The following is a 27,290-nucleotide window of genomic DNA, read 5'->3' on the forward strand; positions in this document are numbered from 1 at the left end:
GTGGAGGCTGCACGGTCCTTTCCTGGTGAGGAGGACAGAGGAGTCAGAGACAACCTGGCCATCTGTGGGCTCTGTCAGATTACGACCCATTTCCACGCAGGAAAGAAATTCAAACATAACCAATAAAATAAAAAAAATAATATCATGGTTCCTCCAGTAGCTCTTCCTCTAGGAGCATCTATTTTGAGTGAGAAGTATAAATCACTACAGCTTGCCGTCTACACCACTTCCAGCAGGCAGAATCCAGCTACACATAGTTAGGCCAACATGGGCACACACTCGTCGTCCAACTGTACTGCCGTACGCCGGCCGCCTGACCAGAACAACGGTGCTCTGCAGCTACAGGACACTGCAGAAAGGGAAGAAATAGGAGTTGATCGGTCTTGGCTACACCTCGGTAAGGGGTGATGTTCCTCTTCTACAACTGGGAAGGAGGTGTCCCAAGGCAGCAAAGGAAAGTGCCCAAGGCCATACAGTAAATCAGTGGCAAAATGAGGACCCAGCAGAACGATCCTCTGCCACCGCTGTAACCCCTGAACAAACATCCTCTTCACAGCAGGACAATTATTACACAGTTATTAATGTTAGGGAGTTTCCCTCAAGCTTCCTAACTTCTGGTCATTGGAGATTCCACATATAGAAACAAATCCCTGCATTTTATCAAAATAGCTCTCATAACATTGCACTGGGAGATACACATTGAACATGATTATCACACCCAGTTGAGAAAGATACACATTGCAAATGCAAAATATAGAAACACTCCCCCCCCACCACCATCGACACAGATGCATTATTAACAACACAGAGCACATACAGATACAATACAGGCATAATACATACGTACATGCAAGCAAGCACTGTACACAAAGAGCACCGGATCTCCCATCACCACCAGCATTCATTAAATACAGAAATCAAGGAACGACAACAAAACGAAATGAACACTACAGAAGAGGGGTTCTATTCACAAATTAAACCAAACCAAACCAAACAAACAAAAAAAACTTACATGGATTTTTGGCAATTTTCCTTCAGACATTATACACAGCAGTTGGGCTGTGTACTGAATACCTGATCCAAAAAGAAATATAACCACATTATGCAAACAGATGGGGGCAGGAGTCAGGTGAACATGCAGCTCTTAACAACATTCATCTATGGGATGAGAAAGCACCTCTGCATTCCCACAGAAGGGCTCGAATCTGGGCAGATCTTCATTCACTACAAAGCATAAGCAAGTGCTGTGCTGCTGCCATCCTGGGGGAAAATCCAAATGGCAGGACAAAAAAGAGCCATCACGTCAGAGACCTCTGAGCTGTCCCGTCCCCCTTTTAAGTTGTCATGTGAGGTTTAAAACAGAGGTGGGAAATATCCAGGGTGGGGGAGGAAGCCTTTAACAGAAGGAAAGGAAGCCCTCTTACTAGCCTTAAAGAAAGAGCATTAAAATCCCAGCGAACACGGGACTGGCAGGGATCATCCTGACACACATGCTTTTTCGGGAGCATCCAAAGAGGGAAAAATGTACCCTTTCCCCGTGGCAAGAAGGGTGCCTGAATCTTTAAGACAGCGGATTGCCGCTCAGGAGGAATGGACTTTTTATGGACTGTGTGAAACAGGGTTGCTATGATACAGTCAGAGGCATTTTCATGAATCCTGTGGCAAATAACATTGAATCCTGCTTAAGCAGACAAACAGCAAGGCAGGTCTCCCATCACCCAGCCTTAGCAAATACACAGGAGCAATCACTGAAGGAGATTTTATGCATTATAAATATGCTATTTGCATACAAATGAATATTTTTTTCTTTGGGGCTGTATTTTCCAGAGGGTCAGTGCTTTGATTTATTTAAAGGAGTGATCCCTCTTCCCCATCCCTGGGCTCGAGCATCCCCACAAATGTGAAGAACTCAACATCCACAAATAGGAGGGGAGTTACGGGGCCAAACTACCCCCAGGAACCCGACCGCCACCAGCCACAACCGTGACCCAAATCGCCCCACGGAGCTTAGGGAGAAGGAAAGCTCCACTACGTGTGGATATTTTACAGAGTGCAAATTACACCCCGAATTTTGCCAGCACGGTCACTTACAAGTACAGGGAGTCTACTGTGAGTGACTAGAAACGCTGTCGCCCCAAAAAGCTGCTAATGCAGACTGTCACGGATTGAGTTGCTCCTGAAAAGTATGGCAAGATGGAGTTTAACTAGCTAATTGCTCCTGCAAACCAGGCAGTTCGAGGTTCCACTGCAGGCTTGGAAAACACAAAATTGCAGGTGCAAAATTACAAAATGGGGTTGGGACCAGTGGCTCAAGGCCTGTTTGAAAAGGCGGCCACTGAGGACTGGGAGTGGGAAACACGGATCAAACTAAACAAGCAGAAGCCCCAGCCCTTGCTCATTTTTTAGGCTTATTTCCTCTCTTTCCCCAAAAAGTCCAACAGGAAGCCTGATACAACAGAAACGGTGCTGCTACAATAACAAAGTTTTCTGCTCCCAACTTTCACGCTCATAACGCTCTGCACAAACCTGCTTTCTTTGACTCTCCCAGCCTTTGGGAGAACAACAGGCAAGAAAATTGTAATAAAATGAATTTCATTCTCTCGAGCACGTTCCACAATGGAAAAAAAATAAGCTCCCAGCGCTCACTCTCCCAGTAGCTGAGCGTGCACGACACCCTCGTCCTTCCCATGCACCCCACCAGCCGGAGATCCCGCAGCAACGCAAACTCCACCGATGGAACCAGAAGGGGCTCGCAGGAATCAGCAATCGGACACGGCAGCTCCCGACACATGCAATAACATACACCGTCGTGTACACACACACCTCCCAAACATCATCCGAGAAGTACAAGCTCCGGATCAAGGAATGCACTTTGCGCGCACTAGAAAACCGTGTTAGGTACCAAGCATTCCTCGTAGAAATCTTATGGAAAGGTAAACCTTCATGCCAGAGAGCTAACCTTGAGGAAAATAAATATTCAGACACAGTTGCATCCCATTTTTAACTCGCTGGTTTGGTTTGGTTTCTCATTTTTCCACCCTTACTTCTCCAAATCACTATGCTGCTTAAAACTGTTTCACTGAAACGATTATTTTGGCTGCTGTTTGATTGATTCCATGGTAATCTTTGCTCATTTATCATATTTCCAGGAGATTCTGCAACCTCTAAAACTAATGACATATGATAGCTAACAGGAAAATAAAGCAAATTTGAGCTGTTTTAACAACCCAAACCATCCTCACCATCTTTTTTTTTTTTTTTTTTTTTTTAAATAAAAAGAAGCTTCACTTGGTCTCTTAGGACGTGAAGCCGATACCTCTTGCACAGATAGCTACAAGTGAAGAGGGGGAAACAGCCAGCAGGCACCAGAGCATCTTCGCTGGGCTTGTATCACTGGCTCTTGGCTTTTCTACCCATTAAAATGGGCTACTGACACCAAACACTTCTTGTCAGCTTTGGGGGCCGACTGTTACCACTTCAGGACTCAGAATTTTTTTTTTCCTTTTATTTACAGCTAAAGCCACTTCGAAAGTGCCAAATTTCCAGCATTTAACTCAATTTCCAATCGTGCCACCAGCCGAAAAGAGATCAGCTCCGAAGCCCAGCTATGCATTTAACTTGCAGCAGACAGACTCTCCCCTGGAAATAACTGCACATCTCCATCTATAAGCTCCTGCTATGTCTTTATGAATCAGTTACATGAATTTTTTTTGCCTGATTAGTGGAAGACATCAGATAAATTACAGACAGTTGGAATTAGCACCAACTAGTTAAATTATAAAGGCAATATAATTCCAGTGAACATCAGCAAGAGATACAAACATTTTCTAACTGTGATTTTTTTTGTTTTGAGCAATTCTGATTTTTCCAGAGGGGAAAATAATGTATTAAAAAAATCCTTAAGATTTCTAACAGAAACACAGTACAGAGACATATTTTCAAGAGGAAAATGCATTACTCTCGTCAGACATTCCCTTCGTATTCTCTCTAAACTTCATGCACTGACACTTGAACCCCCCAGCCGGCTCTGCTTCCAAGCTGTAAACATTGCAATTTTGGTCTAGACATCTTTCAACAGAAAGACCTCTATAACTAGTGGACGCCTTTTCAGCAAGCCTGTAATATACAACTTAGCACTTCATTTTCAAGAAAATCAATGTAAATAAAGTCACGCAAAACAACCCATCTCAAAATCTTATTATCCTTGAGGTGGGCAAAGATTTTTCTTACATACATTACCAAAAATTACATATATATATATACACACAGACACGAAAGAAAGCCAAAATAAAATTTCTAGAGAAATCAAAGCAAAACCCAACCCCTCCAAATCTGTTGCTTTAGCAAAGAAAAAACAAAGCATGCATTCCCCTTTTTCTCTTTGATCCCTCCTTCCCCATTTGCAGAGATATAAACCACATACAAACAGAAAAAAAGCCCAGCAGGTTATGTTTCCGTCCCTCTCACATCTTTAAAGAAAGGAGCTAGGCTACAGCAGTGTGGACATAGAATTTGGAGGCTTTGGGGCTGAATACTGAGAAATCAAGTCAGATCATCAAGGCAACACAGACAAATAAAGTAGAATTTCTCTCCCTCTTTTTGTGGTTGAATGTTATTTTAGCAAAGATTCAATCCTTTAATTGGATTTCTCATCCCCCCCTTAAAAATGTCCAGAGCTCAATTCAATTGCACACACCACCACCTCTCACCTGGCAGCTACATGGTTACTCTCACAGACATTGCACATTAACTGCTTGCTAGAAATTTCACACAAAATGACTTATTATTAACTTGAGTCTCTATTTTAAAGGAAGCAAAATAACACAGCCAGTGCTTACCACAGAAAGATATTTTCACTCTGCTTCTAACTAAATATGTATAGCTCTATCTCGCTAGCACAGAACGATATATGAATGGATTACTATTATTTATCACATTTAAAACCCAGGCAAAAGCAGCTACACTTACAGGCATACTTAAAAGACAAGACATGACAAAAGATTTAGGGAGAGATAATATACCAACGTCATACATATCACAGCGAGGCCATGTTGAAGCTCAACGCGTTTCCCCCCTCAGTAAGAAATCTCTCTCTCTCTCTTTCTCTCTCTCTCTCTCGCCTTTCTCTCTCTCTCTCTCTCGCTCTTGCTCTCTTGTTGAATTGCTAGTGGTAGTAGTAGCCCCCAACAGCTCAGGAGAAAAAATCCATTTAACGAGTGCCCAGGAAGAACATGAGTATGACATTCACAAGCAATAGCACCACAATCACTGCAAAAACGACCACCGTTTGAACATCCAAGGTCATGGTGCAATGCAGAACACTGTAGTGTTCAAGATGTGGGGCTGGTAGATTTGGAGAAGTCAACCTCTGCTCTGTAAGACTGTCCATACATCCACCATGCTAGAATAGAGGAGAAAACTGTTCCTGGTTGTGGTTTTGTTCGTAATGCTTTGTGGTCTGCTTTTAGTTTATCCCACTATCTGCTGTCTCTAGCTCATTCTGGAGCCCGCTAAGTGAAGCATCATCACAACCAGTGAGCACTTAAGATGCAAAATCCTTCCTTTAGGAAAAGAAAGCGAGCGCTGTCTGCAAGCTTCTCTCTCTCTCTCTTCCCCCCTCTCTCTCCCGGTCTCTCTCTTGCTGGCTGGCTTGCTTTTTAATTCGTCAAGCCAGTGCAGATAAGAAGCCTGTGTGAGTGTGACAGCTCTGCAAGCTGCTGCGGCTGCATCTCTCGGTGCGAGGCGGACCCTTTCGCATACTAATCAGCTCCAGTGACCAGGCAGCGAAGGGATCCTGGCTGTCAGTCAAACGCAAAAGGAAGCGCTGGCTCCATAAATACGCGAGTCTTCCGCCCGCCGTGACAGGGAGCACCACGCAGGCATGTTTTTCCCCTCGACTTTTGCGGCAGTTCGGAAAACAGAGATGCGCGGGGGGCCGGGAAGCCGGTGTCGCGGTCGGATGCCAATGCTGAGCTCCAGGAAGGCGTCTCCGGGCTTTCTGTGCAACGCAGATCCCGTTCCTCACTGCCTTTGTACGGCGGGGACACGTCTGCCCCGTCTGTACCGCCTGCGCTAAGCTTCGGATGGAAAATATTAAACACCAGCAAAAAGAGACAGTGCTGCTAGGAGCCTGCTCAGACCAGGTAGGGGAGCAGGAAAAAAAGAGCGCGGAAGAAAAGCAGCCAAAATAACAAAAAGGCAACCCTTGGTAACTTGGAAATTCATTGTGAGCCTGTACAGTGGGAATTTTGTAGGGGGAATCCCTTTTTAGCTCTCTACAAGACCATGCATATCATCCCATCATAAATCTATCACATAGCCTCTCTCCTCAGCACTGCACTGGGTTTCTCCACGCTAAGAGTTAAACTGAATTCTGATTCCACAGATGGAGATGTATAAAAGGAGGATGGGGGGAGGACAGGATGGGGGATCTTTATTGTCTCTACAGCAGCCAGAAAAGCTCGTTCCTACGTTAAATTCACATACACACTCAGAGTTTACAGTCCAGGCGCCAGTTGCCATCCCAAACCTCATTCTTAGATCCCAGAACCAGCAGTTACCTTAGAGAAGCATCACACGCACACAAAGGTATGCTCAGCTGGAAAAAGCAAATGACTTTACAAAGACAAATACAGAAATGTTGCCAATGCATATGCATTAGGCACTAAAATGTGCATATGGGGGCTGATCATCAGCATCTTCCAGGGAACCTGCTCCTGCAAATGTACCCGGGACATTCGCACACAGACACAAGGCCAGCACGCACCAAACAGGCACTTATTTTGTTCTCCAGCAGCAAACCACAAGAGCTCAGGAGGACTTTAACATTTAAACCTGAACAGACAGGGCCCAGAGAGGCAGCCTTTCTTCCCATCGCAGCACCCTTCCAGGGCTGGTATTTTTTGCCACCAGCATTTGGGGAAGGGAGAGGTGGAATTATGCTCCTACCCCACCTTACCATCCAAACCAATACTAAGCCCAGCTGTTTACTGCAAGGCTTATTTTATTTTTCGCCCTTTGCTATTTGAGTTGCCAGGGGGCTCCCTCAAAGGGAACAGGCTTTTTCTGTGTCCACTCCCAAACACCAGCAAAGGAGAGAGCGTGTCGGGTGGGCAAGGGCCGAGTCTCCACAGTGCCCTCCCTCCTTGGCCTCCACCGAGAGCCAGAGGTTTGTGCAAGACCAACGCTCATCCAGCACGCCATCCTCCTCCTTTCTGACCAGCTTTGTAGTATGTGTGGGCTGTGATGTGCTCACAGACGCAGAGGGTGGGTTGTGTTGTGCAGTGTTTGAAATAGGAACAGTTTGGGTTAATCAGGTGGTATCTTTTTCTCTCTTTTTTCTTTTCTGTGATAACTAAAAGCCAGAGGCTATCTCCAGCAACTGAGACCCCCTGCTCTGTTCAAGCAGAGAATTCCTCATTCAGGAGGACAGTGAAAGGTGATTTTTCACCAGCATATTTGCAAGAAGCTGCTTTAAACCTTCCCCCGGCGGGCAGCCCAGCTGCCCCGTTAGCACCCATGCCAGGCTGTGCCTGGGTGATGGATCTGCCCCATCACCAGCTTCCAGACCTGCATTTCCTATCAAGTATGCATTTCCACAACAGTCAGTCTGTCTGATACAATTTTATACTAATCAGAATAACAAACATATAATAGATGTGGAGTATTTATTATTGTTACCACCCTTTACCAAAACAATACAGGCAATTTTCTAAAGCCCAAGCCTGAACTCCCACAAACGTCCAGGAAATTCCAGTTTCTGTCTCAGTAATAAAAGTGACCTCTCCAAAGCTTACAACAAATTTAGTGACATCTTTACAGCCAGTTAATCTTTTCCTCTAAATCGGAATGAGCACAGAGGGAGCCTGGGTCTAGACCCCAGTCTCAGATTCAGCCTTGCCTCTGCAGGAAGCACAGCAGAGGTGTTCTACCTGTCCACAGCAGCCCTGAGGGCTGGCAGACACCTCCACAGACACAGTCGTCCCTCGCCTTGTCCTGCGCTGTCTGTGTCCTCTCAATGCCAAGAATGGGATGCAAGCAGCAGGGTTTCAAGGCAGAGTCCTCTATGCCTTTGCATAAAGACGGGGGGGGCAAAAATTGGGCAGGTAAAAGCAGCAGAGGCCTAAGAAATATCCAGAAAAAAGGTGCAGTAACTATCACACATGCTCAATAGCCACTTCCGTAGCTGAAAAAGAGGATTTCATTACAAGCAATGTGCCTGGTAGATCTCAGGCAGTCATTCTGCAAGAGCTGAGCCAGTCACAGCACAGGGGAGGGCAGAGATTATAAATAGAAGCAATAAAGCCAGCCCCCTGCCTGTAACTGCCTGCCAGCTGCAGGCAGGAGGTCCCCCACTATCCCGCTCACCATGTACGGCTTGTGCGTCACGAGCAGCTGCGGATATCGCAGGGCGATAGCTGCGGAGACCCCACTGCCATCCTCCCTGGCTGGAAGGGCTGGCAGAGGGGCACGCAGTGCTGCTGCAGGCCAGGAGGCTCCGGCTGCAGCATCTGTCCTGGCCAGGTCACACTCCAGAGCCAACAGCCCAACAGATCAGGCAGGGAAGCGCCGGGTGCCTCACTGCATACAGATGCAAATATTGGGCTCCAGTGAAAGTTGTGTGTGTGACAGCTACCAAGAGTGATCAGCACAAACAGATTTACTGCATAGAAGCTTCTATTTAAATTATATTCACCATATTCCCAATAGTACTTGCCGCTTTGTGTAATTTCCCATGCCTTCTGCATGTACTAAATGTTAATTTTACTACAAAAATGGATGATGCTTTCTCTTAGAAGCCTTACTGAAAAAGAACACCTACACATCAGGGGTTTATATAAAACCACCGCAAAGTTTAACTTCACGTAACGCTTTCTGAAAAGTTTAGTCTAACCTTCTGCAGAGCGCTAAACTGAGGAACAAGAAGAAAAGATTTGTAATGATTATATAAAATACCACCTCCCCTTACAGCACAGCACACGCCCTGACACTACAGTAGCTTTCAGGAGCACAATTTGTAATGCAAGATCAGCGATGGCTTCTTCTGTATGAGAAAGCAGTTTTGAAGTTCAGCACCTCTCCACCAGGCATATCAATTAAGGAAGGAGCCAGGGCTCCCACTAATACATCACATACACACATCTATATGCATACATAAATCTGTATATACACACACATATAGAGAGAGAGAGTGTATTCTGGACTTCTAAATAACAGACAAATCAGAATGGCCCCTACAATAACATTAATTACAATATGGTAATTTTGAGGCAAGTCTCTGAAGCAGATGATGCCAAGCCTTCATTCCGTATGTGCGTAATACGCTGGGCTCAGCCATGTGACCACGACTCCCTCCAATGGATGTCTCTAGCAATTAGCACAACCCACTACTTCCAGCTAAACAAATACAGCTCTAATTCAGGAGCGAGGATTTATAATCTGAATGTTTAAAGGTCCTATATTCCACTCCTACTGACAGGGAGTCTCCGCAAGAGCTGGCAGGATTGGTCAGGGGCGTGTGGCAGCACAGGGTTGCAGCTCCAATTCCCTGTTCTGCTGTCAATCCCCTATGCAGATTAACAACCTCCACTGCAGCAATCTCTTAGATGCCTCTGCGCGTCCATGTTTTCCTAACACATCAGCTCCACCTTCCAGTAACTGCAAAACTGAAGCACTCGTAACCTCAACGCAGACCCAGTGAATTCTGTTAATGCCGCTGTAAGGAAGCGGCGTGGCTGAGCTCAGGGATTTGGCATGAGGACCCCAACTCTGCCAGGCCAGGAAAACCTGCTCATCAGTCAACCAAAGGAGACAAATCTCTTGGTGAATTTGGGAAAGTTTCAAACAAATCCTGCGGTGGGCTTGTGATTCTGAGTGGGAATAAAACTACGGTTGTGTTGGTCTGGACTGGATGAAACCCATGGCCTAGGGGAGAACGGCTGCCAGTGATCATCCATCCGTCCTGAATCGCTTCAGCTCTTTTGTATCCTCTCTTTGAGCACAAGCCCCATCTCAGACCATGAGAGAAGTTTAAACTTTTCTTTTGCATTAATACTGCCCCCAAAGAGGAATGAACAGCAACGGTACCCAGGGATGTGTGGGCAGGAGGCATGCAACTGCTGTTCCATTCCCAGTCTCCTCTCCTGGGCACTTACGGGCTGTCTTCAACAGAGATTATGAGAAGATCATCAAATTCATTATTTTCTTCTAAATCTAGCCAGGAATTCAGCTCAGGGTTTCAGAGATTAAAGGCCAGTGGGATTACAATTTGCTATGGTTCCAAGAAGGAGGATTTTCTTAAACTGGGAGTTGCCTCATTTTCCTTTCTCTTCACAGTAAGTCTGACACAGAGCCCTCTTCTCCCGTCCTGTGGCCAGAGGGGAGGCACCAGCCTACGAGCTGCAGAGCTGCTGCAAAGGGCACGATTTTTCCCCAAGAAACTCCATAATTTTTTATGTTTATGAACTTGGGACTTTCTTCCAGTAACTTCCTCTACTTCTTTCTTTTGTCCTGCTTCCTTTTCCTTGCTCTACGTATCTCCCTTAGAAGCTTTTATTTCACCTCACCCTCTGTCAGTCCTCCCTCCCACAGCAGCTCGAGTGTCCTCTACCAGAGAGACAAACAAGAAAACAAAGTGGTGGAGCAGCTGGAACAGGCACAGCTTCCTCCGGCATCTTCCACATTAACTGCACAACACGCTTTAGCGAATTCACAGCACAGCTAGACGAGCAAATGATTCAATTTACAGAACTAATATAAAATACAATTACAGAAAGACAAAGGGGAAAGAAGGAGAGGTAGGCAAGGATAAGATGATGATCTCAAAAGCTGGTGAGGCATAAATAGACTTCAGAGGAAGAACTGCATAAGAAAAGGCTGAGTGAAGAGTGTGCAAAGCAGTGAAATAGGAGAGAACGTGGATGGAGGGCAGAGCAAGACCCGTGAAGCAAGCTGCTCTTGTAGCAAGGCTAAGAGTGCTGGGAAAGAGAGTAAGTTAAGCTTTTAAGCCCACTTTTGCAACGTTTATAGAACACTGGGCACTGCTGGAGGTTGAGTTTGCCATGCTGCTTAACCTGCATGACCAACTGGCCAAGAGCATTCTACAAAGCTCAGAGGCTATGGGGATGGACCTGAGCATCTCTGGGTCACTGCTCTAAGTATTCCGTGAACAAAAAAATGAAAATTTTACCAAAGGATGGGAAGCATCACATTGACCTCCACAGCTTGACCTTTGGTAGACATACTCTATACAGACACACAGAGCTCAGGCAAGCTGTAGTAGGTGAACTCTTTCCCATTCTTCACTAGTTCTGATTTTATCTCAGAAAACAAGAAGTGATACACAACACACATGTCCCCAGTGTAGAGATTGATTTAGTATTAAATGAAATTGATTATAAATAACAGACAGACAACAATCAAAGGTAGTCCAGGGAGGTTGTGATATACTCGTGCACCAGCCCTGGTTAACCACCCTCCTGAAAACTAACCATGTTCCAGATGAACAGGTCTTAACCCCTTGAGTGAAGGGCAGTAGCGACATGTCAGATACTAGCCAAAGCCTTGCACTACATCTGGAGACCTCAGTTAATCCTGGTTCCTTCTACAAACCGAGCCAGCATCTCAGCAGATGGTGCTCTTTCCTCCACCAAAGAATTAAAGCACTTCATGATGCTGTGAGGGGAAAAATGAAGCCCAAACCTTGCCACTGTTCCCTTATGAGATGCCCAGGTGCTTCTTCTAGAGCACCCTGACCAGGTGTCATCTGCATCCTAGCATGGCTTCGCACATCCCTGGTAACATCCTGCCCTCGGCTGCTGTGTGTGCCACGCATATGCAACTGCAAGGCTCTACCCCAGCAGAGGCTGCGCTACAACAAGGAGCGACGTACTGATATAATCAGTTTTCATAGCTTTTGTAACACTGTACAAATCATGCTGAAATGGCATGGGGAGAGCGCCTGTCTGGGAGGTTGATTCCATTGTGCTTGTCTGGATTGCAGGGAGAATAACAAAACAACTATTTTTAAGTTTATTTTAACTTAAAGCATTAAGACAGACTAAAATCTCATGCCCCTGGCAGTCGTGTTGCAAGTGCTTTCTCTTCTCCTTGCATTTGCTCCGCACCCCAGCCTGTACTCTAGAAAGCATCCTCAGACTCCCAGTTTTGAAAAAGAAAAGAAAAAACACCCTCAAATCCAACAGAAATCAGATGTGGTAACACTGATTATCCTGGTCACAGAGAAAGACTTCAGAGACCAAGAAAGTTCAGTTTAAAAGATGACCCATCAAATTCAGAGGTTCATTTTAACCTTATGTAAGCTCTCTTTTGCCTGGGTGTAAAAAAAAAAAAAAAAACCAAAAAAAAAACCCCCCAAAAAAACACGCCTAAAAAATATATAGACATTTACTTCTTAATTTTACTTCTCAGGTTTCTGGGCTTGCAGTTGAGCCTGGAAACAAGGGAAAAAAAGCAAAGCCCAAACTACAGAAAAATCCAAGTCAAGTTCCTTCCTTCCACTGCTCCCTCTAGGCATGGGAACTCCAGTGCTTCTGCTCTCATTTCTGAAATTAAATTGCAGAGATCTTCACCTCACTGCATGCCTGGACAAAGTGCTAAGGGGGGGGGGGGGGGAATCATCACCCGCTAGGATCTACCTTACTAAACACAGAGTCAGTATCCCCAGCGTGGTCCCTGAGAAACACAGCTGCAAAGATGCAGAGAAGAGAAACCTCTTTGCCGTGCAAATCAAAGGGTGTATTTCAGCTTTGCCACAACACAGGAAGGTCCTTTGAAATCTAACGCATCACGTTTCCTATACAGTTAAAAAGCAAATCTAAGAAGAGAATTTTCATGTGCCTAAGCCTGCGGAGGTCCAGCAATTAGCAGTGCAAGAGGGAGATGCTGGGCAGAACGGAGACAGGGAGATCCATCACGCACATACTGAACAGCAATGTCAGAAATGACACGGAGGAAAAGGCAGAAAAGAAGAAAAAGTTTCTGGTTCTGCTTTGTACCTTTATTGACTGACCTTACAGAAAGCATCGGGTTAATGAGCAGCTCTCCTGCACAAGGCCTCTCCCCTCTCCCCTGAAAAGATTACAATCAGCTCTGCTTATGTGCACGGCCACATCAGGCCCTGCCCCAGTGCACCATGAGAAATACGAAGGCTTATGAATTTGAAAGTCCTGATGCAGCACGCTCCTTGGGGCTTGTTATTCAACTTTTTACTGCTGCTCTGTCAGCCTGAGCTTACTCTGAGGGAAATATGAAATTATCCAGCATGTGTATATTAGGAAAGCAGAGCCCAGGCACAGTCCTGTGACTTACTGAGAGTCATGCCACAACGCCGCGGCAGATGGGAGCAGAAGCCGCGGCCCTGCTTCATCCAAGAAGGATGAGGATGGACAGAAGTCACCTGCAGCTCCTTGCAGCCCTCCTCATACCCCTTCTGCAGCACTGGTGACTTTGGCTTCACTGGATTTGTTCTTGTCAAGATATTGAGTAAAGAAAAAAACATCTTATTAAGAAGCTGACCCATGGGTCTCATGTTCTTCACACAAATTAACCTAGAGAATTAGATGTGTTTCAAATAAATCATTTTCTCCTCCTCTCTCTGCCTCCCAAAAAAAAAAGAAGAGGGAACAGCCTATTGAATCTGGCACTCTTTTAATGAAGAAAATGATGCTAGACAACCTAATGAAGTAGGAGTTCCAGCTGGATATCAGTAGATGTATGAATAGAACATAACCACTCATTTTTATCAGCAATAATATCAACATTAAAAAGGAAAAAAAGTTTATAGCTTTTTTCTTTCTTTTTTTTTTCCTCCAAGTCAGGCAAATGAATGCCAATAGGCTTTTATTCCCTATTCCACCCTGACTCAGTGGGATCGCTTGCCATGAGAGCTAGCAGAGGCTGTGGTCCCCCTCTGATGCTACACAACAGCCTTCCAGGAACGACCAGCGCTGCCCTCCTGCCGACTGCTCGTGACAACATGCGACTGCAGTGAGCCAGAGGGACGCTCGCTGTGCGGGATCACAGGGATAAACCTGCCTGCTGGAGGATGCGGGTTAAACACAACGGGCACAGGACAGAACCTGGTGTTGCGTTGGCTTCTTCAAGAAGCACAAATTGCACTTCTGCATCATTAATCAGCAACGCCAACACAGAGCTGCACTGGGATAGAGCCGAGGCTCACTGTGCAATCCGAAACGTGGCACTTCAGGAGTTCTGAACGCTTCAGTCTGCAACCTGGAAATTACTATGGCAGAGAAGGTACAGTGTAATTTACTGCATGTCCAACATTATCTTGGGTTAAATCCAAGGAATTCTGTAGCATGGCAGAGCTGGGGAGACCAAAGTTGGGATCCCCTCTGAACAGAGCACTTGTGCACATGAATACATCTCTCTGGGTTCAGTGGGAGTTCAGAGCTCCAGACCAGCAACCGGACTTTCCTTCTCACCCACACCCTCCTACTTGACCAAGTTAGAGATCTCACAGCCTGAAACTGGCTCCCACATATGACACTCCTGCCATTCTCTAACAACACTTGTCTTTCCTTTCCTTGCCCACATTACATAATAGGCAAGTTTGGTGGTTTTTTTTTCATAAGACATCTTTTCATAACAATAGAAACTATTGGAGACCGAGATAACTTGATGAATTTTTCCTATTATCTAAGAGCTTAGTCACTCAGGGAATTAGTCATGTTCAAAATAACAGCCAGGCTCAAAGAGATTCAGAGCAACCGTTCTGGAGCAGAAGCAGCTAATGTCATAAATACATTAAGATGTTAGCTTGAAGCATTTCAGAGATTTTTCAAGAAGTGTTTAGAAAAAGAAAAACCCTTTGACTAGATACAAGGAAATCGGGTTCTTAGCAGGTAAAAAAAACACTGCTGTTTACAAAGCCTGCTGTGCTCAAACACCGAAACCCTCAACACAGGAGGGACAAGATGGACTTTGCGACCACACAGCACATGTGGTTTCCCAGCGAGTGCATCCTGCTCGATGCTTTACGAAATACTGCTTCATATTGCTGTGGCACCCTCCAAGCAATGGTATCAAAGGGTTTTCCAGACACCCCTGATGAATCATCGAGACATATCTCAGGAGACAGTTATCAGCACGTCCCTTATCCAGCAAGTAGGAACTGGGGCTCAGAGCCATGGTTTGTGCATGGGACTAGAGCCAGGCCTCCTCCTACCTGCTCTCGGGATTGACACAAGAGCAATCATCAGCATATATCAGGTATTTATCCAAATGTTTTTATTTACCATAACATCAGCTCTTTCTTAACCTGGACATTTATTGTGTACTCCTATAAGAACACTAGTAGGAGGCTATAACTGAAAGATTAAAGAAGCCCCAAACTGGGAGTGACATGGAAAACAGAACAGGAACTATGTGGGTGAGAAAAATGCCACAAAGAAATGCGTTTGGTAGGGCTGACTTAAGGCTTTGGAAGCTCTATGGCATTGCAGCACACACAGAATTCTCCAGTGCATGCAGAGCTCATTCTACCCAAGGATCAACCTCCAGTGACAACAGATGCCAGGATGAACAGGAACAAACTTGCAATAAGCCACTCATCTGTGGAAAAAGGCCCTCCTTGCTGCAGGTATGGAGATGACAGACCAAACAGCGTCCTCTGCGGGACACCCAAACCATTCGGCAGGTCACTGCGGCTTCCTCGGGTGCTTAATTGCGACGTGCTTGATCAGCTGTAAGCCAAGTGCTCTCTGTTCCCTTTGATCTCTGTGGGAGTTCAGGGTGCTCCGGGCCTCCTAAGTCCCATTTTTCCCTAATGCCCAGACACTGCAAGATCCTTTTTCCATCCCATCTTGGCCTGGCTTCTCACCACCAACTGCATTTGCTTATCCAAACTTTCAAAAATGAAAAATCAGACCAAACTTGCTTTCTTCTTCTCTTTCCCTGACTTCACATTGAGCTTTTTAGGATTATGGAGTGCAAAGACTCTTTGTACTTCAAATATCCTGTGATTTGCATGGACAACTGGAGAAGAATCAGTAAGGAAAAATGTAAGAAAGTTTTGTGGCTGCTGAACTGCCCTGCTCATGAATATCTCCCACCACTTGCAGTGTTTTGCCCCTTTATTCACTGAATTCCTTTTCAAAATATTTTGAGTTGTGATGATTTACAATGGCTTACTTTTTGTTTATGACAGCAATGTAAAATATCAACAGATTGATTTTAAATATTTGAACAACATGCAATGTAAAAACATGGCTATACGTGCCTGTAAAAAAACAAAGACTGGGACTCTGTATCTATTGAAGCTAATGGCTGTGCTTTGACTCTCATAGGCACAACATCAAGCCCAGGATTAGACCCTGTGCGAGGAAATACGGAGGAAGACGCACGCCTACGTTTCCTGTAATACAGCCGAAGGCTTGGGGAAAAACTCTGCCCTTGTCAGATAAAAAAACTATTCCAGAAAAGGCTGTATTATGGCATGATTTAAACCAACTCATTTGATTATCGTGCCAGATCAATATTCTCTGTGAAGAATGCCTATCAAAATAATCACCATACTTAGGATGCTGATCAGATGTGTAGATTTATTCTCATCACTACCAATGACAATTAGTTTCATCTTTCTGGGTTAGAAACAGATACTAGCAGAGTTTAGCAACTTAGTACCAATGAAGCATGTAAAATACCCTCCTGGGATGCTAGCACAATTGGCAAAAGATTAATTGTTTAAAAAAACCAGAAAGCAGCACATGCAAAGGAGAAAAAAAAAAAAGAAGCCCCAACAGCTTAATATTATGAAATAATAGCTAGGTTTAAGGGGCTGATTTAGAAATCAAGAGCCACCTGCCATGAGAACAAAAGGTACTATCACTTGTAAATTTTAGTGACATGCTCCTTAGAGATGACTAACTCTGAAAGGGAGCGGGTCTGACTCTTTAACCCAACCCAGCACCGAGAACAATAGAAAATAGCACTTTCTATAAATCAGTGTGGTGCAGAACTTCTGAGAAATCAGTCTAAAATCCAGGTTTAGACCAAAGTGCCTGAGCAGAAAAAAGTCCAGGGATGCTATCCAAAATAAATTTCTATTGCTGTTCTTTAGTAGGTGCACAGAAAATAATATCAGAGTAAAAAAAGACAGTTGAAAATCCCTAACAGAGGCTCAGTGCTCATGAACACTGGTCCAGTGTTGCTCTAGATGAAAGGCTAAGGTTCTTCACTGTATGGTAGGCAGCTTAACGCACGTGAATGGATCAGCCAACCTGCACTTAGGAGTAAACTGAGCCATTTTATATTTCTGTAGCACATTTTAGCCAGTGGACTGAGACAGTAATATTCACACTGACTTGCTGAAACGCAGCTACTTCTGGTGTGGAATAACTCATCTGTTTAGCAGAGTACACCAATATGATCCAACATTTTAAGTACTAAAAATTAAAGTAACTTACCAATGGGAACGGCAAGCAAAATCTGCATTAGATGGAATACAGCTATCTGCATTGGCATTTGGCCAGGACATCTGGACCAATACGCCTTGTCTTGCACATAAGAGTAGATTTTTGACGGACCAAGCGTCACCAGAACCTTGGCTTCACAGCGCAGCCGTAAGAGCACTCCCAGCAGCCCAGCGCCTCCGAGCGCAGGAGCCCTGTTCGCCCCTTGCATCCCTTGGACCACAGCCACCCGTCCCCGGGGAACCTGGCTCCTCGCTCACAAGTGATTGCAGAGATCTCTGCTGGATTTATCTTGGTTCAATTTTGCTTTGTGGTTTTATAATCATTTTTTACCTTATTTTCAGATGATCTAGAGAAACATGGAGTATCTTCAAATACTGCTGAGGTTGTTAAACTGCTGTGTAAAATACAGAAACCACAGCCCTCTCTTTCAGTCTTTCCTTATTAGAAAGAGCAGTATCGGGAAATTCCTTTGTAGAACCTGCTTCAAAAAAATCAATCACTGGAGTTTCACTTTCCCCCCAAAATATTTTAAACTACAGGCTATTCAGGAACCCCTATAATTTCTCTCTAAGAGAGGCCAAAGATTAGACTAATCAGAACAAAATAACAAAGTCTCCCTTATTGCCAGCAGCAAGAAAGGAAGCTAGAAAGATAAGAGGAAGAGAAAGTGTCAAGTCTTGTGCTATGTCAATTAGAAAAGCGGTTTGCCATGCACCACATCCCTTCCCTTCCCCTCCCCACCAGAGCTCGGCAGTCACCCAGGAGGAAAGGAAAAAGGATGAAAGAGCCACATCCAGCTTTCCATCACCACTTTCAGCATAGTTATCTCTGAAAATGTAAATCGGCAAATGGGTGAAAGGCGATTTGTGTTGCTTAGACACCAGCGGAGAGGGGAAAAGTGCTACGCTGGCATGCGTGCGGGGATGGGGTGGCAGAGGGGAAGGAAAAGCCTGGATGCTCAGAGGGTGGGAGGAGGCAGCAAAACCCCTAAACTGTTGCTAGGTGGTAGACAAGCCTAAAACAGGACCCTAAACAAATTTGCTGTCTGCCGCAGACTGCTGTCTACACCCCCACACTACGCTTCCAGCGCCGGCTTCAGAGTCTTTCAGAAGCATAAACCGTTAAGCTCCTGCTTGTATAAGTATCTTTGAGGGGATGGAAGGCAGAAGCAAGCTGCACAGGGTGTCACAGAGCCGGCGGCCGGGCATCAGGAGAGAACGGGCAGTGATTTCCGCGCTGGCTCCGAAATCATCCCCGCTGCCAGGAACATCTGCCGGGTGCCCCCAACAGAGCCGAAACGCAGGGACTGAGCCAGGTGACGCCAGCAGCCTGCGCGGCCCGATGCTGCCAGCCACCCGGAGCGGGTCCGTGCCACCGGACCAGCCCGTAGGGATGCCCTGAGGCTCCCCGCAGGATGGAAAACGCCGAGGGAAGGGCAAAACAAAAAAACCCTGCAAAACCCAGCCCAGCGCAGAGAGGGGAAAGCAGAGGAAAATGCCATTGCAAAGCAAAGCTGTACAAGGAGCGAGAGCTGGGGAGGAGGAGGAGTATCTCAATAACAACCGCATCTCTTCACGGGGAAGTTTCTGAATGAGAAACAGGGACCCTTGCTGACATGGGGGAAACTTCCCCACTTTCCCTCCTGGCAGATACAGCCCCTCAGAGCTGCACTCCAGGCACAGTGAGGGTATCTGCAAATCGACAGTGGGTTTTTTTTATTAAGCAGAGCTGTCACTGTTTAAACTGCTTTCCTGAAGCCTCTGCACTTCAGAGGAGTGTTTTACTGTCTGATGCAAGCACAGGCAGGGACGCTCCGGCTCAGCAGCAAATTCAGGCTCCCCCCGCACCGCAACTCATCATCCACAGAAGGGGCAGACCTGACAGGTCCCGGTAACGCTGCCGGCAGCCAGCATCCCCATTTCGGTACTCCTCTCCTTCCAGTCCTCTCCCCAGCTGTTACACCACACACCCCACATGCGAGCACCTGGAAAATCCTTTGCTTTCCTCCACAAACCCACCAGTTCACCCTACCGAAACCCACCTCCCCAGCCCGTGCCAAGCACCGCTCCCCCCCTCCCACACCCCAATGCATGCACACCCTCCTTCCTTTCTTTTAATTTCTTCTTTTGCTCAGCAGTTTGGGAATGCAGAGTCCATAAAATGGCTACAGAGTGATCAATGATTTCAAGGACAGGGAGTAAAGGAGTCAGGAGATAGGACGGAGGCTTATTTCCCCATCAAAGTACTGCAATAAGAGGAAAAGAGAAAGACATAGCTACCTGAACTCACCATTCCTGATCCATCCCTTAGCCACTGCATCTTGCTTCTGATGATGTCCTTATTATCAGGGAGGGGAAAAAAAAAAAATCCCTACTGCCTGGCGAGAGCTGGCAGGAAAAAAAAGAAGCCCCCCACCCCCACCCTAGCCTGGAGCTTTCAGTCAGACATCCCTCAGCCCGGCAATCCCGTGCCTGTCAAGAGCACGTTATTAGCAGCCTCCTCACTACCTGGGATTGTAGTTATTTATTTCAGTCACAGACGAGGGATTTGAGGGGAAGGGGATGTCCTTTTTTTTCATTGCTGTGCTTTGAAACTCTGCAGGAGGGGAGGGAGGGGGCACCTACAAGAACTTTGGGAGGGTCCCCATAGGCACTGGGCAGCCCTGCCCTCCTCCCAGGAGCCGGTCCCCCTGGCCCCCAGCACTACAGGACTCCCAAATCTGCAGAGCCAGCACATGCCTCCACACTCAGCACGGGGCTGGGGATTTTGCTGATGTTCAAAGGGCAGTAAGTTCTCACTCTGCTCTCCGCATGCAGAATAAGTCCCCTTCCCACCAAACCAAAACCTCCCAGCCCAGAAAGTGCTGCACCTGCCCAGGGTTATCCTCCCCCCAGCACCCATGCTCTGCTCCCTGCTAAAGGTTTTAATCCCCCTGCCCACCCCACTTTGCTTTTTCCTGACTTTCTGGTCAGAGCAAGGAAACAACAGCCTCCTGCACAGTTAGAAAAGAAAAGGCACTCATTAAGTGTTCGTCATCAATACGGCCACCCACCATGCCAGGGTAGATGAGATCAGTCTGTCTGGCGCTGGTTAGGAGAGGCGGCGATAGCATAGGGGATGTGCACAGCCAACTGGAAACAGGATTGAACCCTCCCGATTCCTCCAGCTGGGACATGTATGTCAACATGGTTCTCCCCATTTTATGGAGCAGATACATGGAGATCGAAAGGAGTTGGCCAAGGCCATTCAAAGAGGCTGTTGCGCTGCTGCCGCAGCCCTCTGCCACCCTCCTGGAGCTCACTGCCCGCAGGAAGGGGTGGCCCATCACAAGGACTGACACACACCTGAAATACCCCACCAATATTCCCAATATCTCCTCTTGGGTAGCTGATGAAGTCTGCAGCTACCTTCAGAGGCAAGAGAAGGCAGGTATAAATCATGGAAACAGTGTGGGAAATGGCTGACATCCTGCTCTGGGTACAGAAGCCCACAGCCAGGATATACATACACTGGGTACGCTGGATATACTGGATCCACATGCAGGATATACTGCAAAACCTGTAGAGAAGCTACAATCTCCTCTTTTACGTTTGCAGAGGATTTAGGGTTGTGTTTGAATGGGGTTTTCTTTTTCCATGCGCTTCTGCCTCAAGGGCAGAAGGGCATTTGAATCTCCTGCTCCTGACCTCCAGAGGAGTCAACATTTTTCCTGCAGCTGGAGATTTTGAGTCAGGAAACAACACGCAGCTCCTCGTGACTGCCACTTTCTGCTGGTCCTGCGCCATTCAGCAGGATGCGTGAGGGATCAGAGCCTAGGTGTCTTCATTATTTATTTAAATAGGACAGAACAAAAGTACAGGCAGGAGTGAAGGGATGCTGCCCAGCATGTTTGCATTGCTTGGGCCCCATGTAGCCTGCTCTAGTTACATCAAGCCATATTCCATCACCTTTTATATAGGCACTGACAGCCATCGTTATTCCCAGAGATGGCTGACAAAAGAAAGAGTCAGAAAGCAAACACTTACAGATGTTCAAACTCTGGAATTCTGCCTAAGTTTCCTATGTTAAGTGACAGAAACCCCAGGTAAGTTATTTACATCCAATTATTTACTCTCCAATCTCTTACTGCACGTGTTGGCCGCGTGTTTGTGCGGCCCTGGTTTTCACAGAACTCGTAGGTACATCATCTGTTTGGGACAGCAGTCAGATCCAGTGCAACCGATTCAAAAGCTGTAGGGGTTGGGGAGAGCTGGGACAGAACTGACAGACAGACATCCTGAATGCATGGGCATTGTTTCCTTCAGAAAAATGGGCTAAAAATAAAAGCAATGATCAGGTGATCTGTAACTGAAGGGCAAATGTTTCTTCTACAAGGAAACATTAAATGAGGGATCTGCGTTATTGTCAAGCGCACGTACACAATACAACAAAGACCCTCTTAAACACAAGATCATCTTTAAAAAACACACTGCATCATCCCAGTAACTCCACTAACTTCAAAGTTACACTCATCTTAACCCTGCCAGTGCAAATGGAGGGAAAAGTTGTCTGGCACATCCCACCGTGTTGCTCTAATTGGTAAAGTGGAGATAGAGGAGGAGGAGGACGACAATTTTAGTTGAGGCTTGTTACACACAAGCAGAAATTATACCGATTTCTCTCCTCCTGCTGTCAGCTGTTGATTAGGCCTGCCAATAAGGCTAATATTCGACCATCTCACTTCCTATCCCTTGTTTACACTAAGCTGATTTGAGAAGTAAACCAAACATTGCCAGGTTAATTCTTGCTCCCTGCAAAGGTGACAAAAGGCAACAAGGACCAGAGATTAGCCAAATCCCTGAATCAGCATTAGCCTGCACACACAAATCCAATCTTGCCCAGATCAGTGGGGCAGCGATTCTCTGGCACATACAACCTCAGAAAGAGCCCAGCGGCGTTTCCCCTGCCAAGAAAACGCACCTCAGTTGCCTCGCTCTCCATGCAAAGTGTTTTGCAGCCAGCGGGCAGGGGACCAAACCCAGAGCCCCTGCCAGAGCAGGGGGCACAACAGGAAGAGCCACTTGTGAGGTTCTTCACCGGAGCAACCCCGCGATGGAGGAAAGTACCTGCCTTTCAGGAAAGGGCACTGTTTGGATGGGGATGTTGCAACCAAGCACGTGTGAATGCACACCAGGTAGCCCTACCAGCACACACTGGACACGTAGTATTTCAAACGACACACCGCAGCCGTGAGTCACGCAGAGCACCATGGAGTAAGTGCTATGGGCACTGCACTGATAGTAAAATCCATACTGCCTAAGGGGAAAAAGAGACAACTTGAAGTGTGTGGTATTTGGGCACAGAGTTTGCACCGCAGGCTCCTGTCTTGTGATTTAGCTTACAAAAAAATGTGATTTCTACTACCAATAATAGTGAATAATTCAATATTGCTTGAAAAAAAATTGAGGAAATCCTTCTATTTCTAGAAAGGCATTGAAGATGTAAGCAATAGAAGAAGGTCCTTTTAGCTATCCCTTCCCTATCACTCCATTGGCCATAGAAGGTGGGGATGTGTCACAGCTGCATGTCAGCAGATTTGGCATGCTTCTGCAGGGTTCACATCAGCTGGAGGTCAGCCAGCGCTGCCACGGAGTCCCCAGCAGTAACTCACACACCTGAGACAACACAAAGCGGCACCTAGTCCCGCTGGGGAGGCAGAGAGGAGATTTTGCTTAGGTGAGCAGAGCAGGTCCTTGGTTTGTCTGGAAGATTGCTCCAGAGTAAGTCCCGTTAGAACACGTACCTTTCTCATTGGTGACACAACGTCCTGTTCATTCTCAGCAGAACTGTGGTCTGGTAACATTTTACCTGTCACAGACTCTAAAAGTCTCTTTCCCTACAGAAAAAGGACCAAAACCAGCTGGTGCGCTTCAGCCTCTGATAGCTGCCTCTGGATCCCCATTGCCTGCGCAACTTCTTCTACCACACACTCAGTCTGGATCAACCAACTTTTGGGATAATCCAGCCACTTGGTCTAAATCTGTATAGACTAAGAAAACCTCTGACAGCATCGAGCATTCTTCCAACCCCCCCGAGGACTGGGGGGAAACTGCTCCCAGCCCACTGCTGGATCACGCTTTCACGCTCAGCCCTGAAACTCTCCACAGCCAAGCATCCGACCTGCCTTTGCACTGCAGCAGCAGGCAGAGCGCAGCCCCAGACCGCACGTCCTGTGCCTCCAGCCTGAATGGACCACCCCGTGCACTTTCATGTGCAGTAGCTGGCTACAAAGTAATGCCCAATCACAGGTACACCTTCCCTTTGCCAGTCCAGTCCAGTTTGGGGTCTACTGCTGACTGCCAAGCGAATTCATAATGTGCAATAAACTCACCGGTGAGTAGAGATGTGAATGCAGGGACAAGGTTTACCTGGAAACTGCTCTGTAGTAGCAGTTGTGACTGATGTAAAGACTGTAATTATTATATTAATGCCACTTTTCTGTCTGCAACTTTTTTTTCTAATTACCTGCAGCTGGAGAGCAATTCAAAAGCAAAGCAAATGGGTATGAGCAGAAGGACACTTACTATCGCATCGCACTGCTGAAAAAGCAAAAAGTAATCTCCATCCTTGTACGTCATCCAATACATTTGGAGTCATGTAAGTGACACACGTGAGACTTGAACGACATTCCCACTGCAATCCGCTGTCCGATCCAATATATGCAGACACCCACCCTGCTTTCCCACCGTTATATACTATTATGCTGCAGTATTGCAGGGCAGCTTTTGGATGCAGATCCCCAGTGTGAGACAGATCCAAAACACAACACTGGGATCCCAAACTTGATGGTTAATTTTCTTGCAACCTGCGAGAACAGCAAAGGAAGCACAGCAGCATTACAGGATTTTACGTGCCTCTAATCTCGTTTCTTCACTATATTACTTTACCACATCACCACTGAAATCTCCTTTAGATCTTCAAGGCCTCCTTTCTTTAGTTTCGCTGTAAGAATACTGGTATAAACAGCGCTCTGGATGCGGAAACTTTTTCTGTGATGCTTCTCTCCCTCCCCTGCTGCTGCCTTCACAAGGGGATTTCCCTTCCTTTGCTTTTCACCCACTCTCTCCTTCCTCCCCAACTACAACGTACATTGGAGGCATCAGAGAATATCTGCCCGTGAACGCCTCCCCATCGAAATTCCAGCCCTGAATTGGCTCATTCAAGCGGGAACCTGATGCTGCTCGTTGGAGAGCCGTGTCATACAATGGTTATTTCATTGCTGCAGAAGGCAGATGCTCTTCATTACATATTAGAGAGCACAAATATGTTCTTGCAGCCATTGTCTCTATTGAACTGCAAAGAAAAGGCACCAAATCCTACAGGTTAATTAATGAGAAAGGAGGGGAATTTGTCTAACCTCTACTAGGAATTATCCAGCCTGGCTTTATAAACCAATCAGCCATGCTACACAGCTATGAAATGAGTACCTTCCTTCAGGAAAAAGCCCCAAACCCTATGGAATACTTTCATAATGGCCCAGTGCCTCTCAGATTAGCACAGCAATAATGCAGTGCTTCGGGCTCTTGCAAAGTATTATTATTATTTATGGTACATTACAAGAGAGTTAGTTTGTTCTTTAATGGGAGATGACATATTCAGGAGCTCCAGATACAAGTGTCCTCCTGAACTAACTCTGACACAAAGATAGTTTTAGTCATAAATTACAGGACTTGAACAAGTGCATAAAAATCATTTGCTCTGATGTAAGCGATGGTGATCTTGCTGTTTACCTCAGAAAGGGAAAAAGATTATCATCTCCCTCTTGCAGCTGCAAACCAGGGGCATAAGGTCTTGCCCTGACTTGCCCAAGGTCACACATCAAAACAGGGACAGACAGGGGAGCCCAAGCCTGTCTCTCTCCGCTCCAAACCATCTCTCCAGTCCAGATCAGCTACATGTATGTACACTCTATATACTGGCACAAACTAGAGTTATTTCTAATTTAATTATACATATTTGGCATTATTATTTGGTATGTTTATATTTAGCAGTCACAGTGGAAACAGACACCAGTCTAGCTCGAGGCAGAAGTGCGTTATCACACACGGCTTGCTCCTGTGGTAGAGGAGGTAAATGATGGAACAGGCCACAGACTCTCCTCAAAGGACTTTTTGTTTGATTTTATTAACAAAATGACAGCTTCAATTTTTGAGAGGACAAAAACAAACTATAACTTTTATGAAAGCCCTAGTGGAAAACCAGAGTTTGGAAACCTTTTTTTAAAAAGCAATTTTTTAATAAACTGTTCCGCTCACAGCACCAGATCTCCCAGACACACCGATGTCCCTCCCACTCTCCACGTTGTTCTGGGAAGGCAGCACCACACGCGAGTCCCGTACCTGCCTCCCTTCTAGAACTGCTCCTTTGCCAAGATGCCTCCACAGTTTGCATCTTGTTTACTATCCCTTTTTCCTTGTCACCCCCATCTGACTGACAAGACGACTCATGCCTCAGCCCATTTGATTTGCTAATAGCTTTCAACTTTTTCCAACAGTGGCAGTTTTAAAACTCCCACACCTGCTTTAATTAAAGCATGGCAGTCTGTTGCCAAGGAACACGCTCTGTTGCTAAGACCTCTGCTTTAGAGGTGAGAATTAATAACCTGCAGTCAAATTAAACTCTTAGGATGATGAGGGAAGCACCCCAGTTCAGATCCCCAAGCCAGTTACAAGTCTCTCCCGCATCCAAGTCTTCTTTATGTCCATTTGTTATTAGCACTGCCCTAGTTCTGCTTATTCAGTGAAAATCCTACGGAGATTAAAAAAAGGAATAAAACTAAATTTGAAAAAGAAAGGGCCTTACAAGTAGCACAATACTCGTACACAAACAAAATAAATTTATATACTTAAGAGATCTGCAGCCAAAAAAAAGATATTTTTTTTTTAAAGAAAACTAGAGCTTAATATTCCTATTCACAAGAAGATCTACAGGGAACAATAGATGCTTCCCTGGGTCGTGCGCTTTAATGTCAGAAGGGACTGGCAAAGCCACATACCCTGCAACTGTGCTCCTCCCTCCTGCCGGGAGGGATGTTCCCTCGCAGGAGCCGGGACAGAGCCTGCAGGGCCCACTGCGTGGCCATGCCTCCTGGCCCGGGGGCGCTTACAGCCCTCTCCTGTCACAACCTCAAAAGCCAGATTCGCACCCGAGCTCCTGTCTGTCCCCTCTCCCCCACCCAAAGCCAGCAAGGATCCCACTGGAGCTGGGTGCCTTCAGACAAAACATCCCGACCTGGTCCTACACCCACAAATATATACTAAACCCTGGAACAGAAATGTTCTTCCTCCTGTTGAGATATCTGCACCTGCAGAAACCACAGCGGTGAGATGGCACAGTGTGATCCAGCCAAGGCACAGCTCCCACTGAAGTCCACGGGATTACTGCTTGAGTAACAATTTTACAGCTTGGCTCTCAAAAGTATTGCACAGAAGGCAAGTGGAGTGGTCTCCCAAGACCTCACACCTCCCTCTGGCAGGTGAAGGTTTAACGAGCAGGTCCTATTTATATGGTTACGGCCACAGTTCATCAAAATGCACAGTGATGCAGAGAAGTCTTTCACTCATCGCTCTTCTAGCTCTATTTAATACAAGCTGTGACCTGTGGCCCTGGATGCTGAGCTTAAGCAACTCAGTTCACAGCCATGCTTTCATGGTCTGAGTTCCAAGTCCGTGGGAAGAGACCCTCAGCCAAGCAAGGTGCGCAGAGGAGCACACGCCAGAGTAGGGAGGGCTCCCGGAGCAGCCGAACCTCAGCCCTACAAGCACGGGATGCCCAGTGACAGACACCCAGGACAAC

General features: G+C 46.2%; 2 protein-coding genes across 10 annotated transcripts in view; both read right to left on the reverse strand.

The window, feature by feature from the left end:
• Nucleotides 1-27,290, reverse strand: part of ARHGEF9 (Cdc42 guanine nucleotide exchange factor 9) — a 213,635-nt gene that overhangs the window by 108,326 nt on the left and 78,019 nt on the right. For 2 of the 9 annotated variants that reach the window (XM_075763715.1, XM_010304141.2), the window contains exon 1: nt 5,033-5,175. The exons of 3 other annotated variants lie outside the window; for them this stretch is intronic. Coding sequence is in view for 4 of the 6 variants with exons in the window: in XM_075763710.1 (XP_075619825.1) it covers nt 1,013-1,042 (30 nt within the window). In the remaining 2 variants the exon portion in view is untranslated. Of the gene's footprint in view, nt 1-1,012; nt 1,574-5,021; nt 5,176-27,290 lie in introns of those variants that run through there. 4 more of the 9 variants (XM_075763714.1, XM_075763713.1, XM_075763712.1 and 1 more) reach the window with 3 other exon arrangements.
• On the reverse strand, nt 5,210-5,389 carry LOC142603391 (uncharacterized). Its single transcript, XM_075763722.1, has one exon. It carries the CDS (start codon nt 5,387-5,389, stop codon nt 5,210-5,212), a length of 180 nt encoding a protein of 59 aa, XP_075619837.1.

The sequence above is a fragment of the Balearica regulorum genome, chromosome 11, assembly GCF_011004875.1.
Source record: "Balearica regulorum gibbericeps isolate bBalReg1 chromosome 11, bBalReg1.pri, whole genome shotgun sequence".
In the NCBI taxonomy this organism is placed as follows: domain Eukaryota; kingdom Metazoa; phylum Chordata; class Aves; order Gruiformes; family Gruidae; genus Balearica; species Balearica regulorum.